Source organism: Kryptolebias marmoratus, linkage group LG16 (genome assembly GCF_001649575.2).
Source record: "Kryptolebias marmoratus isolate JLee-2015 linkage group LG16, ASM164957v2, whole genome shotgun sequence".
Classification (NCBI taxonomy): Eukaryota; Metazoa; Chordata; class Actinopteri; order Cyprinodontiformes; family Rivulidae; genus Kryptolebias; species Kryptolebias marmoratus.
Window position 1 is genome coordinate 1,492,638 of NC_051445.1, and position 16,817 is coordinate 1,509,454.

Consider the following 16,817-nt stretch of genomic DNA (forward strand, 5'->3'; position numbering starts at 1 on the left):
CTCTGTGTTACTTACATTAACTTCCTGACTACCAGGAAAAAAATACTGTCCGTTCACAATTTTTAAAAAATGCTCCAATCTTTACAAGGTTCCAAAGCCCCGCCTCTTCACATTTGTTATCAAAAAGCCCGGAATGTCCTCTGTAGACAGCGTGTCTGTCTGCCTGTCTGTCTGTCTGTCTGTCTGTCTGCCTGTCCGTCTGTCCGCCTGCCTGTCTGTCCGTCTGTCCGTCTGTCCGTCTGTCCGTCTGCCTGCCTGTCTGTCCGTCTGCCTGTCTGTCTGTCTCTCTGTCTGACAGCATAAATCTCATGAACCAAAGAACAGATTTTAATAAAACTCTCAGAGTAATCATTGGATGTACATCTATAATTGTCTAATTTTAGAGTCAACCAAATTCAAGATGGCTGCCACAGCTAATCAACATTAGCAAACACAAAAATTGCTATAACTCTATATTTTGGTGTGGTAGTAACTGAGAGTCATCTCCAACACTGACTCCAAGCATGAACATTTATTTAAAACCTGTGGTGGGCGACACACAATCCTTTACAGAAAGCTGCTTTTTTATTTTTGTTCCAAAAAAATACAATTTGCTTAAACTAAAGAACATTATTAACCATCTCACCTTCCTCGCTGTGCAGCTAACAACAGATAAAAATGTAGGTTTGAACTCCAAATATAACATAAAACCTCAGGGCAAGGAAAAGATCACAAGGATTTTTAGCACACACTGAACACAGACAGAAAAAAACTCATTTGATTACATCGTCAGAAAGACGATAAAAAAGAAAAAATAAATCCCACTTTTAGACCCAGGAACACAAACAACCAGCTGAACCGAGGCAGAAGAGAGTTCGATTTACACTTGTGCTGCTGTTCAGTTGTTGTACAGGCAGTTAAATCCTAAACAGCTGCACTTGGACAGACTGTAGAGAGAAACAATTACTGGGAAATGAGCTGCAGAAAGGTAGCGTCTCATATAAGATGGAGGCAGAAGGTGCAGCAGTGCCAACGGAAAATACACAGAAAAACCAAAACAGATGGGCTGAAAGAGTTTGTATTTACCTGAAAGATATAACTGACTAGTACTTGTGTGTCTGTGGGTGCTCACACATGCTGAAATAGTTTTAGTTTTATTTCTAACTGGAGAGAAGAAAGTAAATCTGGATCTCTTACCCAGCATGCCTTTGTTCGGCTCAGATAGACACATGTCCTTCTCTGCACTGGGCAGCACGAAGCCGACCACAAAGATCTCCACGCCGTCCGCCATCAGGGCCAGTCCCAGGACAAAGTAGAGGGTCCACTGGAACTTCCCATGGCCACACTCCTGCAGAATGGTCTCGTACTGCTGGGCCAGCTCCTCCTGGTCTTTCCTCCGCTCGCCCTCGTAGGCCGACAGGTCCCTGAACTGCTGCGCCTCGGCCGTCACCCCGTCCATTCCTCCCGCCTTCCCCGAGTCGGCCCGTGGGATGCCCTGGTACTCACCCTCATAGATCTCATCGTCCTCATCGTGTCCCTCAGTAGAGTCGCTGTGGCCTTCGTCGTCATTGGCTCGGCTGTCGTTACGGTAATATCCACCATCACCGCTCTGAACACCTGCGTAATCATCATCATCGTCTTCCTCCTCGAAACGCTTGTAGGAGCGTTTGGTGTACTCATCCGTCATTTTGTCCATGCCACGTCCCACCTTCTTGCCAACCTGCTTCTTGGCAACTTTTGCGATGTCTTTGGCGCCGCGGATGAAGTCTGAGCGGCCATCTCGGTAGCGCCCATCGTCGTCCATCTTGGATGTTCAGAGGTGGTGCTGAGATGCTGCAGAGAACAGGAGGGATCAGCACTGTGGACAGCTCCCTGCACCGCTGCGCCGAGGCTGGAGCACTCCGACCGAATCCTGAGGAAAAGCAAAGAAAGGAGACAAGGTTGGAGGTTTCATCCCGATCTGAGCCACAGGAGACAGTCAGGCAGAGTTCACACTCTCCAAATTAGAAGGAAAGGTTTTTCATCAACCACAACCCTGACATCTGCTCAGCATGAGATAGTTCACTGATTATCAACAAGAACAACCCATCTTTAGAGCGTGCACTCAGAGCAGAAGAAATGTTGTCCCCCCGGAGAGGAAATCTCAGGAGGACAACCGCAGATGTACCCAAAACTGAAGTCATTTGAAGAGATTTTAGAGTTTCTGTGGAGGATCAGGAAAAACAAACTGTTCAGCTTCGGCTCCAAACAACAAGACTGAGAGGATGCTTCTTCTGCATCTTTCTCTCAGTTAGTCTCATACATCAGCAGCAGCTCCAGGAGTTCAGAATAAATAAACAAACAATAAATTCCTAACACTTCTGACTGCAGCAGCTGAAAAAGTACTTCCAGCTCATATTTACTGCGTCTCAGTATAAGATCATCAGTAAATCCATCCATCTGAATGGATGAGCTGTGTTTCAGGAACTAACCTTAATGTGGCTGCTCCTGCTCCTGCTTAGTGTTTGTTTAATTAACGAAGGACGAAGCAGGATATTTGTTTTACCAGAAAAAACTAAAAGCTCATTTTCATCAGCTGTCACCGGGCAGAGCCATATGTGCACAAGTAGCAAAACTTTAAAAATCATAAAAATCCAAGCAGAAAACACCCTCAATAAAATTAACTTAGAATAAAGTCACAAAAACAGCTAAAACAACAAAACCTTAAACAACCACATTCCCTGACAATGCTGTCAACACATACCATTTAATTCATCTTTAAAAAGGTTTTCATGACATAAAAAATGTAAGCAGAAAAACAGAAGGTAGAAACTATTTAAGTTTCAAAAAGAAACATAAAACTCTGACATGAGAAGAGCTGAAGTCCTTCTCCGTTCCAGCCAGCTGAATATAAAACTGAAAAGATGATTTCATTTGGAGCGTTCCCAGTGAGGTTTGAATTTCTTTCACTTTTCAGATTGTTCAAAGAAAGAAAACATCAGTGCTCTCCTAAACAGATGCTGTATCTGTTTGTAGTGCTAAACCAAAAAGATCAAACTCCCAAACTGAACAACAAAAGGCAAAAGTGGGCAAAAGTCTTAAGTCAGTTTTTATTTATTTATATTTAGTTTTCAGGCAGCCAAACCTTTTTTTTAAACTATCTTTCAAAGTGATCCTGAGCATCTCTGTAAAGGTTCTGACCTGACAGAAAACCATCAGTCCTGCAGCGCTGACACACAAAACACCATCCAATCATTCATCCATCCAGCGATTTCCGGTGGAATCCCCAACTGCTCCCAGAACAACAAGGAGCTCTGATTCATTCAGTGAATCCTGGATCGATCCAGCAGCTTCTGCCGATGACCGACGGACCCAGGTGACATCTGTATCACGTGACTGAAACAGCTGTTCCACTGTGAGCTCTGCAGAAAGTTAAGGTTCATGCTGATAAATGAGGTTTTATTTATTGGCAGCCTGATAAACTTTCAACTCGTGACTTCTTTACTGCTGTGCATCTCAGAACTCTGCCTGGTTTCCATCACAAAACAACAGCAAGCGTGGTTGCATTTTTACCAGAAAACTTTCAGGACGTAGATGGAGTCAATCTTCAAAACACTGAGCCACAGAGCTGTAACCTGACTCTGTTTAACTTAGCAGCAAAGAGCATTTTATTCTGTTCGACATCAGTGCTCAGTGGTGACCATATGTTCCCCCTGAGGTTCTGACTAATCACTGAAACTAAATGCATAGATTATTAGTTATTTGGTCTGACCTTAGGCTTTATGAAACATGAGTCTGAAGTCATTCTCTCTAAGCTCACACATCACTGCAGGGTGGCTTTTAGAGGAGAAAACCAAGTGCCTGATCCTCCTTTGTCCTCATGGTCACTCTTGAGGCTCCTTTGACTGTAATGAAGCAGTTATCTCCTTCTGATTGGCCCTTCACAAGCCGGAGATCCTGAGACGAGAGCCCCTGTTAGTTCACTCTCTGACTCTGAATTACAGATTCACTCCCAGCGTGCAGAGATACTGTGCAGCTGCAGCTACTTTCTCCAACATATACTTTAGTTTGCATGCATCTACTATGCAACATTCTCTGGACTTATGAGGTTATGAAATTAGCAAAGCTAAGATTTATTGTGAAATAAATAGTTTTTGAAATGGTTCTGGCATTTCAAATAAAATGTGATCTGATCAGTTAGTTCAAGGACCAAGCAGAAACTCGGACTGTTGTTAGAAGATTATATTATATAATCTCCTTTTCTTCTACTGAGCAGAGATGAAGCCAGAGGAAGAAGAAGGAACAGACCCACAGCAGAAAAGCAAGCAGACAAAGGACAGGGAGGAAAACGTTGGAAGGACACAGGTGGAAGGATGGATGTTGTGTCTTAAGCCAGGGTCACACTGTGACATCCATCCATCTTAGACAGTCGTGAAAAAAAAATCTTTGGTCACGAGCTTAAATCGGTTCAGTGAGACAGGATCATCGATAACTGATATACCTCTCATGACTAAAGATGAACCTGCAACAAATATCAAGCAGCGTCAGACATTTTCTGGGAAAGCCGAGCAACGTGATCAATGTCTTCTTCCAGCTCTGAGCCGTCCACAGCTATCTTATTTTCCTCATCCTCCTCTCTGTCTTTTTAGTGTTTGAATCTGATAAATAGAGCATCTGTGTCAGCGCTTTATTGTTGGACTAATATGTCTATCAGATCTAAACAAAAACAGACAGATTAAGGAATCAAAATACAAAACAAATAATGCTAATCATAATAAAACACAGCAAAGGACTGAAAGATGACATTTATTAGCTGAAATGTTCAGACCCTAATGTTGAGAGGCTCACATATTATCAGAAGAGACATCTATTTATTCTTTAAAGACGGACAGGAGACAGAATGAAAAACAAAAAGTGAAAAGCCCTTTCAGTTAGCACCAGTGAATAACCAGAACGTCCTTCAGCATTTAACAGCTGCCTTTTACGCCACAGCGTTGAGTCAAAGCAACCTCTACAACTAGCTGCTCGAAATAGAATTTTATTTTCCTCTTCGTCAGGCTCTGATAGAAACAGAATCTCTCACTTAAAGGACATAAAAGAGCCATTTAACAGCATGCAGGAAAAAGACAAGCAGTTATGGGTCAAGAGGAGATCGATGAGGGAGAAGAAAACATTTAAGTTAAATTAGAGCAGCATGAAAATCAGCCTTAAACCACAGAAAATATCAGCTGGATAAACTCACGTCAACAAAACCTCCTCACTGACAGCTCAGGTGGGCTTTTTAAGGAACATTAAATGTTATTTATTATATACTTTATTACTAAATTACAAAATTATCTGCCTTTTTTACTAGTAAAGAACCACAAAGATGCTGACAGCAACTGAACCAGACAGGAAATGTGTAGTTTTATGTAAAATAAGCAATAAAATGAGATGTTACAGCTAATTTTATATGATAAATCTTTGCCTATTTGTGTTTGTGGACTTAGAAAAATATACCAGGAAGTCAAGAAAGACATCCAGTATTTGTTTTATGAGTCAGGGTTTAGTTTTAGTATTTTAGTATTCCTCCTGCTTCTGGTAAACTTTCTGCTTTTGGTTTAGTTATAAATTTATTTTGTTTACTTTAGTTCCTGTTTTATTTTGAAAGAGTTTACTCTTTATGTGTCTTTCTTGCTTCACATCCTGTCTTTGGTTCCTCTTCCTCCTCATTAGTTGAATGTCGCCACCTGTGTCTCCTCAGCCCCTGGCTTAATGTGTGTGTGTGTGAGTGCGCGTGTGTGTGTGTGTCACCTCCTCTTCCATTTGTTCTGTTTTTTAATTTTATTTGTTATCCCACTGGGCTTGTTTGGATTTCCGTTTATTTAACTTTTTATATTATTATTCCCCTGAAGATCCTCCATTTAGTAAAATTTTATTAAAACTTCTTAGTCTTTTTTTTTACACTTTCTGCTTGTCATTCATTAGCTGTGTGTGTGTGTGTGTGTGCGCACCAGCCAAACAAAGAGGTGGGAAAGTGGTGGTTCCAGATGGTTGGAAACGTCACGTTGTGCAAAATTCATTTCTTCCATGCAGAGAATTTTCCCCTCTGAGAAACTGAACCTGCATCTTTAAATCATGCAGACAGTTTAAACAACTGAAATGTTTTAGATATAAAAATAAATCTTTAGAATATTTCAGGATAATCGATTTATTTCACAAAAGCAGATCTTTAAACAATAATTCCTATTCTTATGTGTTTTTTTTCTCAGCTGTTTTTAGTTTTTATTTTCTCAGAGTCATTGATTATTTGTAATTTAAACAATAAACATTTAGTTTCTAAGCAATGCCAAACACTACAGACATGATGAGAAGTGAAACTACATTTAATTTTTTCCTGAGGTTCATAACGAAGTCGAATGTTTTCAGCTGAGGCATCACATCTGAAAGTTCATCTGCAGTGAATTTTAGTTCAGTTTCCTCCTTTTTCCACCCTTTGACCTCCTTCACGTCTCCTGTCTGAGAGCTCATTCTGCTCTGACTGAGTCTCTGGTGTCATTCATATTCTTCTAGTTTTTATTTATGTATTTTTTATTTGTTTGTTTGAAAAGTCCAGCGACGGACTGGAGACCAGAACAGACTCTCTCTTTGGCATCACATTTTTCTCCCTATTTATTTTTCTGTATTTTACTTTCATGTTTGAAATAAATAAACTGAACGAATGAATGAATTCCTGACAGATCACTGATGTAAATCATCCTGAAGGCCTCAGAATCAATAAAATCTGTTTATTTTAATCACAAAGACTCTTCAGCTCTCTTAAACACATCAGAAGCAATGCATTGTGGGTAGGATCGGCACACAGCTGCTCTGTTTTACTCATTAAACAAACACCCACGCTGACAATGAACCGGCCGCTGCCATTAAAGGCTCAAACCACAGGAGGAAATCATATTCAGCCGTATGTTTGTCTGGTTTCAGCCGATGCTTCAAACACTCGAAATATGACAATAACTGCAGGAAGAGGCAAAAAAAAACAGAATATACAGAAGAGGTCATAACTGGAAGCCTTGAGTTTAATATTTGTCATCATCTCTTGAAGCCTGACTGGAAACAAACAGGTTTTCATTTCAGCCACATTAATTCTCCTCATTTACCTAAAAGGCACCGACTATTTAAAAAAAAAATATCAATGTCTTCCTGGTGAATTAATTTAAGCGTCCCTCAGCCTCCTGCAGGATGAGTTGGTTACAGGAGCTCATTTTATTTTGCGTCCTCCATCTTTTAACATCTCTGAATCCAATATTTTTCTCCCATCATTCTCCATCATATTTCACTCCGGCCTGAGCACCCAGGGTCCTCCTGCTGAGGCTGTGTGAGTAACTCCATCAATTATTCATGTCCCGTTTTCTGGCCACAAGGACAGAGGAGCACGCATCAACTCCCCCCGCCCCCAGCAGTGATGTATTGTTGCTATAAACCAGCCTCAGTCCAGTTCATGTTATCTCACTGTGGCATCTGCACAAAGTCACACAGGAAGTGACACCCCGCTCCTGCATGTCTTCTGGCTGATCCAGGGCTGAAAACATGGAGGCAACCAGAAGCGTGGCTGGAATGATTGGTAGCTTTTAGCTTTTCACACACAGGTCTCCTTTGGGTGAATCTGCAGTCTCACAACATGGCTCCCCTGAGTTGGCTCGCAACACCATGTTACAGCATCAGTGCTCTGAATACATTTCAGCTCTGCTCTCTGAAAATAAACTGAAGTAGAGCTGAGGTGCAGCTGAAAGCCTGCAGAAACGAAGCTGTGACAACCTGAGCTTTTCGGATCATTAACATTCACTGTTAGAGCGATAACTTCACAAGGTAAAGGTTGTCACTGCAAAGTTATGAAGACCAGGCAAAAAAAATCATGAAGTGAGAAACTTACTATTATTCTACTAGTTCTTTCTCTTTTCTTTGGCATTTAGAGCCCAGTTCACTTGTATTTTTCCAACAAAACATCTCTGAAATTCTCCACTTGTCAGATTCCGCCATATTTATTTACCTTCAAAGCCTACAACCAGCCTGATGTAGGCCAACCATCAAGCTTCCACATGGTTCACCTGAGGGTTTTATTTACATTAAATATGGAAAACTACAGGAGTAAACTCCTTCACACTGACCCATTAGATTTAGTTCAGAATAACCTTTTTTATGTTTGATTTCAGAGTTTGTAATGAACACCTTCAGCTGCTTTAAGAGCCATACTGAAACATGTCTGGAGAACCAATAAATCCCATGAAGCAGATAAAAAATGATGCAGAACTTTGGCAAACATGGCCTTTTCAACACACGGGGAATGTAGAAGGCAACTAAGTGATAACTGTCACAGTTTGATTTTAATATACCTACATGATATTTAATTAGGATAGAGTGAAATCAAATTAGCTTTACAGATATATGGCTTAAAAAAAACCACATTGGCCATTTTTGACTAACAGGAGTTAAAGACGCATGAAAAGATGGGAGATTCATCCTGACAGGAACATTGATTTACGTACTTCAGAGCTGGATTCATGCTGGATTATTTGGATCAATGCTGACGCAGCTGTTAAATCTGTGAAAAATGCAACTATCTCTGTCTCAGCAGATATGCTGAGCAGGGCTGTCGTGCACGACAAGCCTCTGGTGGTGTGCATGTGACGACCTGCACCCTACAATTGTTTGATTCTTTTTGCACATTTGCATCGTATTTATTCATGCAGATGCAAATGTGTTGAAGCTTGGTTCTTCCTGTGAAAACAGAAAAGGGAGCACATCCATTTCTACATTCCTGCACATCTGTTCTGAAGATAAACAGCCCAGAAAAGGGGAGATCTCCAGGACTGCCTGATTGTGATGCTGCAGAGCTCCGTTGGGCTGCAGCTGAAGCACACTGACAGAAGTGAAATAATTTAAATCATGGATGTGAAAACCTACATCTGTTACAGAGAGCTAGACTGCTTGATTATAATAGTCTGACCTCAAAACTGCCTCACATTCTGGGGAGCAATCAGCACACAAAGGTATGAAAAAAAAGGAAATTCATGCTTCTGTTTCTTCAGTAGAGGACTAAATTCTTCTTGACACCCAGAAAAATTCTGCAGGGATTAAAACGAGGTGGAACTCATGCTGCAGATATTCTGTTGTTGCACTTCTCTCTCACAGAAAAATAAGTGTGATTTTGTTTTTTCATGCTCGTTTGAATATGATTATTGCTGCTACAGCTACAGCTCTGCTCTTACTTGTTTCTGAATCCGTGCTATTTGTGGTACACTGAGCCTGTTTCCATCTCTCACTGTTCAGCTCATCCTAACCAGTGTCGGGATTTAAAACTGTTGTTGAGAGAAAATATACCATGTTCCAACGAGAGCAAAACCACTACGCCTCTCATTATCGCTTCACGCCAAACCGCTAAAGGAGGGCGTTGATATTTTTGCCCTTGTCTGTGTGTGTTTGCATGTCTGTCTCATGATTCGCTGGATTCATTTTATTGAATTTTGCAGAAAATAATAATTGAGTGTCTGTCTACAGCTGAATAAGCTTTGGAGTTATTTCAATTCAAAATGGCCACTGCAGCTAAAACTGGGTGTGGTAGTAGCTGAGAGTCATTTAAAACATAATCTAAGGATGACAAACAGAGTAATGATGAATGAGATCCTCCATGATGATTATTGTCAGGGTTTTCAAAATAAGATGATTTTAATCTAAAACAGCAGGTGATTGAATTCCTTGGAGGAATGATAGATCTTTCTTTTCTCAAAGCAACAAAAAGAGATTTGTGTAACCAAATTTCTTGATACTCCTTACATTATCCTGTCAACACAATAAATATTCATAAGCCCTTTCTCATAAAGCAGATGACAACACGCACCTCCTGTGGCAGATCTCAAACGCACACAGAGTTATTAATAGTGAGTTATGTGTCCTCGACACTAATTGCTGCTTCAAGCTGCTGTCATCTGCAGACAGAAAAGATCATCGATTATCTCTCAGCTCGCAGTAACTCTCTGGCAGAGCAGCGTTGCATATGCATGAGTCAGAAACGGACTCTTCTGGAAGAACCATGCAGCTAAACGTTTTAACACGCCCAGGTGGAGCAGCCAGGGCTGGAGGGAGGCGAGCTGCAACCTGTGACAGGGTTAATGTCTGAAGACAAACAGGAGCACGGCCCAATCAGCAGGGCAGCAGGCGGAAAACAGAACCAAGACAGGTTACATGTTCTTTATCCACTGGTTCTTCAGTTAATAAAGGAACTCAGTGAATTTTGATGTTTTGCTACATTTATGCTCAGATTTGTTGTATAAAGAATGCAGGTAAAAAGATAATAAAGAGGTTAAAGCTGTAAACACAGAAAGTCTTACAACAGAAATCCAGCTGGTGATGTCAGGTGATGTGGACTGGGAGGGAAATCTGAAAAACATGATTCATTTATGTTTTCCTTTGAATATCCTTGACTTGGACCAAGGTTTTTTGGCCCTGCTGCTCTGACTCCATTTGTTAACTCGTTCCACCATCATGAAGGTAAAAGTTCAAACATTCTGCTCTGAGACCAAAGATCGGGTCCTTCTGACGGAGCTCAAACAGCCGCTGGTACAAAGATATTTTGCATTTTGCTCTAAATTTGTTTAGCTTTAAACATCTTTTAGATTTTCATTAATGATTAGACTTTTTAACACTAACTGTTGCTGCTCCTGAGCTGTCTGCCTCCTCACTTCTTTAAACCCATGTCTCTTTTTTGGCTTCTGACACCATCTTTTAGTTTATTTTAACTATTTTATGTTTTGATTAGTTTTTCTTATAGAACTGATATTTTTATGTCTTATTTAATGTCCGGTAAAGCACTTTGGTCCTGTGGTTGTTAAAACTTTATAAATAAAGCTGGTATTTGTCAGTAAGTTGTCTTGTTATCCCTGTTTCAGAATGCTCTGATCAGCCATGTTTTAAACCTTTCTGTTCTTTGAAATCTAAGATTTTGACTTAAGTTCAGTCGTGTTAATTTGACCTCTTTTATAAGAACAACTTATTTTTGTAAATATAGTCTGTTCCTGTGGCTCCTCTTCTTCATCACAGAGACAGTGGGAGGAAACCAGAGCACCCAGTATAAATGCAGGGGACGAACATGTAAACTCCAAACTGAAAGGCTCCAGGCAGGAGTTGAACCAGCAACCTTCTGCTGCTCGAACCAACTGCACCACCTAAACATCATGTCATGCATATGGATTCTTTAACAGTTAATTCTCCTCCGTGCATCAGAGGAAACACCCAAACTACAACATTAAAGGGTCTAATGTGGAGAAAAAAAAATTCCGCAGACAGAAAGAGACAAACTTTCTAAAAGTCAAAGAGCTTTTTGCTGCTCCATGTCTTCTCAACCTAACCGTGTTTAGCCTTCAGTTCACAAACAACACGATGCTTCCTGCAGAATAAAGAGCGCTGTTGTCCTGCTGGGGACTGGATGCAGAAGCTGAGCTGCAGTGATGGCTGCCACAGGGAGAAGGCATCAGACATGCAAAGTTGTAAAATGCATCACATGCTGAGGAGAGCTCATGAATTAATCACCCAGCAGCTCATCTTATCCTAGAAACAGCATCCTTCTCAGAGCAAAACCCTCCCAGCATCACAGGAACAAAGATCCAGAGCGAGGAGGATCCTCTCCTCCTTCATCCCCCCCGCCAGCTTTCTACAAGGTCACTTTGACGCACGACGCACGATCTCCTGCTACAGGAGCTCATTTAAAGCTGACCACAGATAAAACAGGAAATATAAGAGGGGAACTTCTGGCGGCTGATGTCAGAGAAAGGTGCAGCTGAGCCACAATGCGCAAACTGAGAAAAGGCGGAAGAGGAGAGGCAAGGACAAAACGAGCAAATCTGGATTTTCCGTTTAAAGCTGCTCTGTCAGGGTGATATTTCTACAGACAGAACACCGTGTAACCTCCAGCCTTCCTCCTCCGGTCCTCTGCGCACGGATGGATGGTGGTGATGATGATGATGATGATGATGATGATGATATTTGTTCTCAGCGCAAAAGAACAGGAACGAACCAGAGGGCGCATTTCGCATCGAAACGCAACCAAAAAGAAATAAAAAATAAAAAATCTGCACAGCTTTTATCGTTTCAAATCAAATATTTTATCCCTGAACCCGTCCTGGACCAGGTTTAGGGGTCATCGAGTTGTGATGGTCCACAACAGCCTTTAATTATTAATAAATGTCCATTTTGGTCTTAGAAATCTTCTTAAATGTCTCCCGTCGGGTTCAGGCGTTTCGGGAATGGGAAATTGGAGGATGATGCTAATAAAAGTGGGTTAAAGATGTAAAAATCCAGATAAAGAGAAGGTGAATGTTGTTACCTTTGTCGGTGAGAAGGTCAGTTCATCTTAGGGTGATTGTTTCAGCTGCAGGGAGTCACCCGGGTTCAGGAGAGACAAGGTCCTGCGCGCTCCTCTGAGGAACACTGACGTAGAACCAGGGAGATGCACTCTCTCCTCCTCTTCCTCCCCTTCCTCCCCCCTCACTTTACTACACAGCATCCTTTCTGCACGGAGACACCGCCCCCTCCTCCCCCTCCTCCCCCTCAGCCTCCACCTGTCTCCCCTGAAACAAGGAGAGGTTTTTCCTGATTTCCGTGGATGGAGATGGAATATTTTTCAGTCTGAATGATTCAAGCAGTGATGGCTTTAAACTGATGGGTCTCAGTTTCTGTGCAAGAAGAGCCTCTCCGCGCACGTGTTTGAGCTCGTGCCTGTAATTGGCTCCGTTAGAGTTCACGAGGATGCCCCTGGTGGGAAAAAAGAATGGAAGCCTATTTAATTTGGAAGGATGTGATGCAAACGAACTGCAGATCTCTGCTGGTGTTTCCTCCCACTGAACAGGAAAAGTCTTAAAGCAAGTACAAAAAAAAGAAAGAAGAAGAAAGATGGATCAGTTTTTACTGAACCAACATAACTTCTTTAAGAAACATCAGTTTGTAGTTTAGTTTATAAAAACAGGACTGGAGCCTGAAACTAAAAGATTCAACTTTACTGAGGATAATAAAAACAGAATGCAAAGATTTGAAAATCTCATAAACCCATATTTAATTCACAACGAAACTAAGAAATGGTACGATTCTTTGAGGAAAAAGTGTTTCCCTCTGTGCAGCATCTCCTCTTCTTCTCCCACCAGTCTGTAAACATCTGGACCTCAGGTTGTCCCATTCTGTCTGTAGAGGATTCTGTCTGTTCAACAGTCCTGGATGGGAGCAGATGTTGTTCTAAAACCTGGAGATCCTTTTAGAAGCTGAGGAGTCCAGTTCTTCTCTTTGCACACTCAGAATCCTGCAGTGGAAGCCGTCCTGATCTGATGCTTGAACCACCTCAGCTGACTCCTTCTGACGTGGAGGACCCCGAGCTCCTGCAGAGGACGGCGCTCCTTTAATCAGCTCTGATTAACGAATAAGAGCTGAAGGCCTCACCTGAGCAGTCTGCTCCTGATGGGATGTCTGAGCTGATGATGGTTAGAATCTGATTTAAATTAACCACACACAGGTCCATTTTACTGTCTGCAGATGTTGTTTTGGTGTAATATATCCTTAACTTTTCTCTTGCAGCACAGCCGTATAATTCAGGAAATTAATAAACATAAATAAAGACATTTTTGTCTAATAGACAAAGTTGGTGGTTAGTGGCTTTAAGGACTCTGCAGAGGAGCATTTATTTGATTTAGAGTCAACTCTTTGGCTAAAAAGGACCTAAAATAAAAACTGTTGCAGTTTATTTTTTAATAAAGTTTGATGGTTCCAGTTTATTCTCCACCCTTTTGTTGGTCTAGCTCTTGTTTGCTAACTGAAAGACTTGACTCTTTACGTTCACATCTTGTCTTTTCAACACGTGTTTTATTTCCAAACAGGCTTTAATCTTTTGCACACACAATCAGTACCAGCTGGACAGTGAGCTTCCATTATTTCTTATCTGTTTGTTGTAAATGTTGTGATGAATCACAGCAGGAAGCATAAGTTTTACTGAATTCTCCTACAGATAAAGGTGAAGTTTCTGTTTTCTTTTGAACGCGGCTCTTAGAGAGAAATCAGAAATGATTCCATGCCTGAGGATTTTTAATTTAATCTGCAGTAAATTGATTTGGACTTTAGTTTAAGAGCAAATACTTGTCGCCATCTAGTGGACAAATCAGGAAGAACCCACGAAGGCAGCTTCACTTTCATAAGATCCTAAATGTTTTACTAAGAAAGAGAAAAGAATTCTGTGACCATTTTCAATAAGAGGTATTTTATACTATCTGTTTTTAACTCTTACTGCATGTATTTCTGTTTTTATTGTTAAATGTTACCTGAGGGATGAAAAGAGTCAACCCTGACACCTCCGGAAAATTTCCATCTGTATTTATTATTACTTCATGCAGAAGTTCAGTTTGGATTTTTGGGATACATAAAATTAGTTTTCTATATTTTTAGTCTTTATGGGTTATTTACCATAAAAATAATGTATTTACAGTAACTTTTTACAGTACTGCTGTGAAAGGAGTAATTTTATTTTGAAAATTTTACTCGCTGTGCACCATTTGCAGCCCGGGCGACATCGAAGTGTGATGAAATATGTCGAGGAATCAGCTGAATGTGAGAAATTAGGCTACAGCAGCTGGTTTCTGCTCATATTCACTTCAGCTGATAAATGACATCATGAGCTTAGATCGCTCTGATAGGCTGTTCCTCATTTAAGGTGACGCCTCCTCTTACCGGCTCAATTAAAGCAGAAGCTCCTCCTCCCCCCGGGTCATCGGCCGGCGGAACCAAAAGGAGCGCACCCCCTGCAGATAGAAAGATCTGTTAACAAGACAGTCATTTTGCTGTAAATATTATTGACAGTTTGCTTATATATATATATATATATATATATATATATATATATATATATGCACACAACGGACAGACAATAATATATGTAGCCTATTATTAAATAAAGAAATTAAATATTTGCATTTTTTATTTGATTTAAACAAACCGAGTTTAATCCTGCCTCATTCTGAGGTCTGATAATAAAACTGAAACCTGTCAGTTTGCCTCAGAGCGTCCTCCTGCAGAGGAGGAGGAGGAGGAGGCACCGGCAGCAGCTCCGGATCGACGCAGCTTTGTTTACCTCCTTCAGATGCCTGCAGATGATGAAGCTGATGGGGAAGATGAAGGCGCCTCCTCTTCAGTCGGACTGAAAGCGGCTGAAAGGCGGATTGGAGCAGATTTGATTTTCTCCTGAGTGGAGGAGGAGGAGGAGGAGGAGGAAGAGGAGGGCTGTTTGTTCCCATCTTAAAGCGCCTCCGCGTGTTTGTGTCCAACATGCCGCTCGTCAGTAAGAAGGTTCTGGTTCTGGGTTCTGGACCATGAGAGGAACCGGAATGATGGACCTGATCTGGAGGATCCTCGCGGCGCTCAGCTTCGACTGCTTCAAAGACTCATCTTCATCAAGGTGAGAGCTCATCATCATCATCATCATCTTTATTTATTTCATTTATTTATTTATTGTGGATTGGGGCCTGAAATGCGCCGAACCGAACCTCTTCGTGCTGAAATCACCACGTGATGAGCCCTAATTGTGTAATCCTCGGTGCAGCTGCCGGAGAGCTCAGAGTTTTTATCATTTCAGCTTCATTCAGCTTCGGTCCTGCTGGGAGAAATGACGGATTTCTTCTTTAGGACTTCTCAGTTGTTATGACAACAGGTTCCTGAGTCACTGCAGACTTTTGGACATCATGAAATGCTCACGTGCATCCTGCAGGACTCACATGAATGTGTGTGTCAGTGACCCAGAATCGTGACCTGCTCGTCAGGTTTCCCACACCTGAGCAGATCCACAGACGTTTGTTGTTGAGCAATCAGCACCTCCTGGTTTCAGGTCTGACCTGTTCTCTGCCTGATCTGCAGCTCTGATTGTTCACATCACCTGCAGACAGACTCTGTTTTCTGCTCTTTCACAAATAAAATCAGACGCTTTGCAGAGGAGAAGAATGAATGAAGCCACAGAAACTCAGGATAAGATTCTGATGGCAGATAAAAACCTTTACAGCCTTTGGTTGCCCCTGTCCCAGCTTTTCTCTTTTATTTCTTTTCAAAAATGGTAGTTTCTTAACAAATAAAATGTGGGTTTATGATGTTGGCAGTTTTATTTAATTTTACTCAACAGTTTACACTCTGGGGCAGTGTTTGGAATTTTATTACTTTTAATTTTAAAAACTGTCAAAAGATCAGGAACAAAACTGTGTTTTGTTCCTGATCTTTCCTGAATCTGTATACATCTTTATTATTCAGGAGTTGACTTTAGGCCGGACTCAGAACCAAACAAAGCTGTGTTCGGTTGATGTGAGGTTTGATTCTCCGACCTTCGTTCCCGTCAGGTCTCCGGCTAAGATGAGCTCCAGTCAGGCCGGCAGCCTGGACAGCAGCTCCCTGACGGGCTCCCTGTCCCTGGGGCCCGACCTGCCCCACTGCCAGTGCTGCATCTCCTACGAGGCGCGCCTGAAGCGCCTCTCCTGCGGACACCTGTTCTGCACGCCATGCTGCGACCAGATCGTCAACATGGCCTTCGAGGACATCGAGGGTCTGTCCGAGTACCCCTGCCCCATGTGCAAGTCCATCCAGCAGCTGGGAGGCCTGGGCCCCTCCTCGTCGGGGTACTTCTACGGCCCCTCGGGCATCCTACAGGAGCACGGCAGCCGGTGGGGGTGAAGATGCGATGGCTCCGGTTCTGTCCTGAAACTGACTTTGGACTCCAGTTAACAATCATTATTGTGATTATTTTCCTTTTTTTTATTTAATTTTTAATTTTGTTTGGAAACCGGTGAAATGTGAGGAACATGACACCATCATCA

The 16,817-nt window shown here is 41.8% G+C and overlaps 1 protein-coding gene across 2 annotated transcripts in view; it reads right to left on the reverse strand.

The window, feature by feature from the left end:
* sv2a (synaptic vesicle glycoprotein 2A) overlaps positions 1–12,471 on the reverse strand; it is a 29,666-nt gene extending 17,195 nt beyond the window's left edge. The window contains exons 1-2 of one of the 2 annotated variants that reach the window (XM_017433318.3): positions 12,314–12,471; positions 1,177–1,891 (exon numbers count right to left, since the gene is read on the reverse strand). In XM_017433318.3, the coding sequence (XP_017288807.1) occupies positions 1,177–1,783 (607 nt within the window). In that variant the 5' untranslated portion in view covers positions 1,784–1,891; positions 12,314–12,471. Of the gene's footprint in view, positions 1–1,176; positions 1,892–12,313 lie in introns of those variants that run through there. The other variant, XM_037980419.1, reaches the window with a different exon arrangement.
* Positions 12,472–16,817: the final 4,346 nt, after the last annotated feature.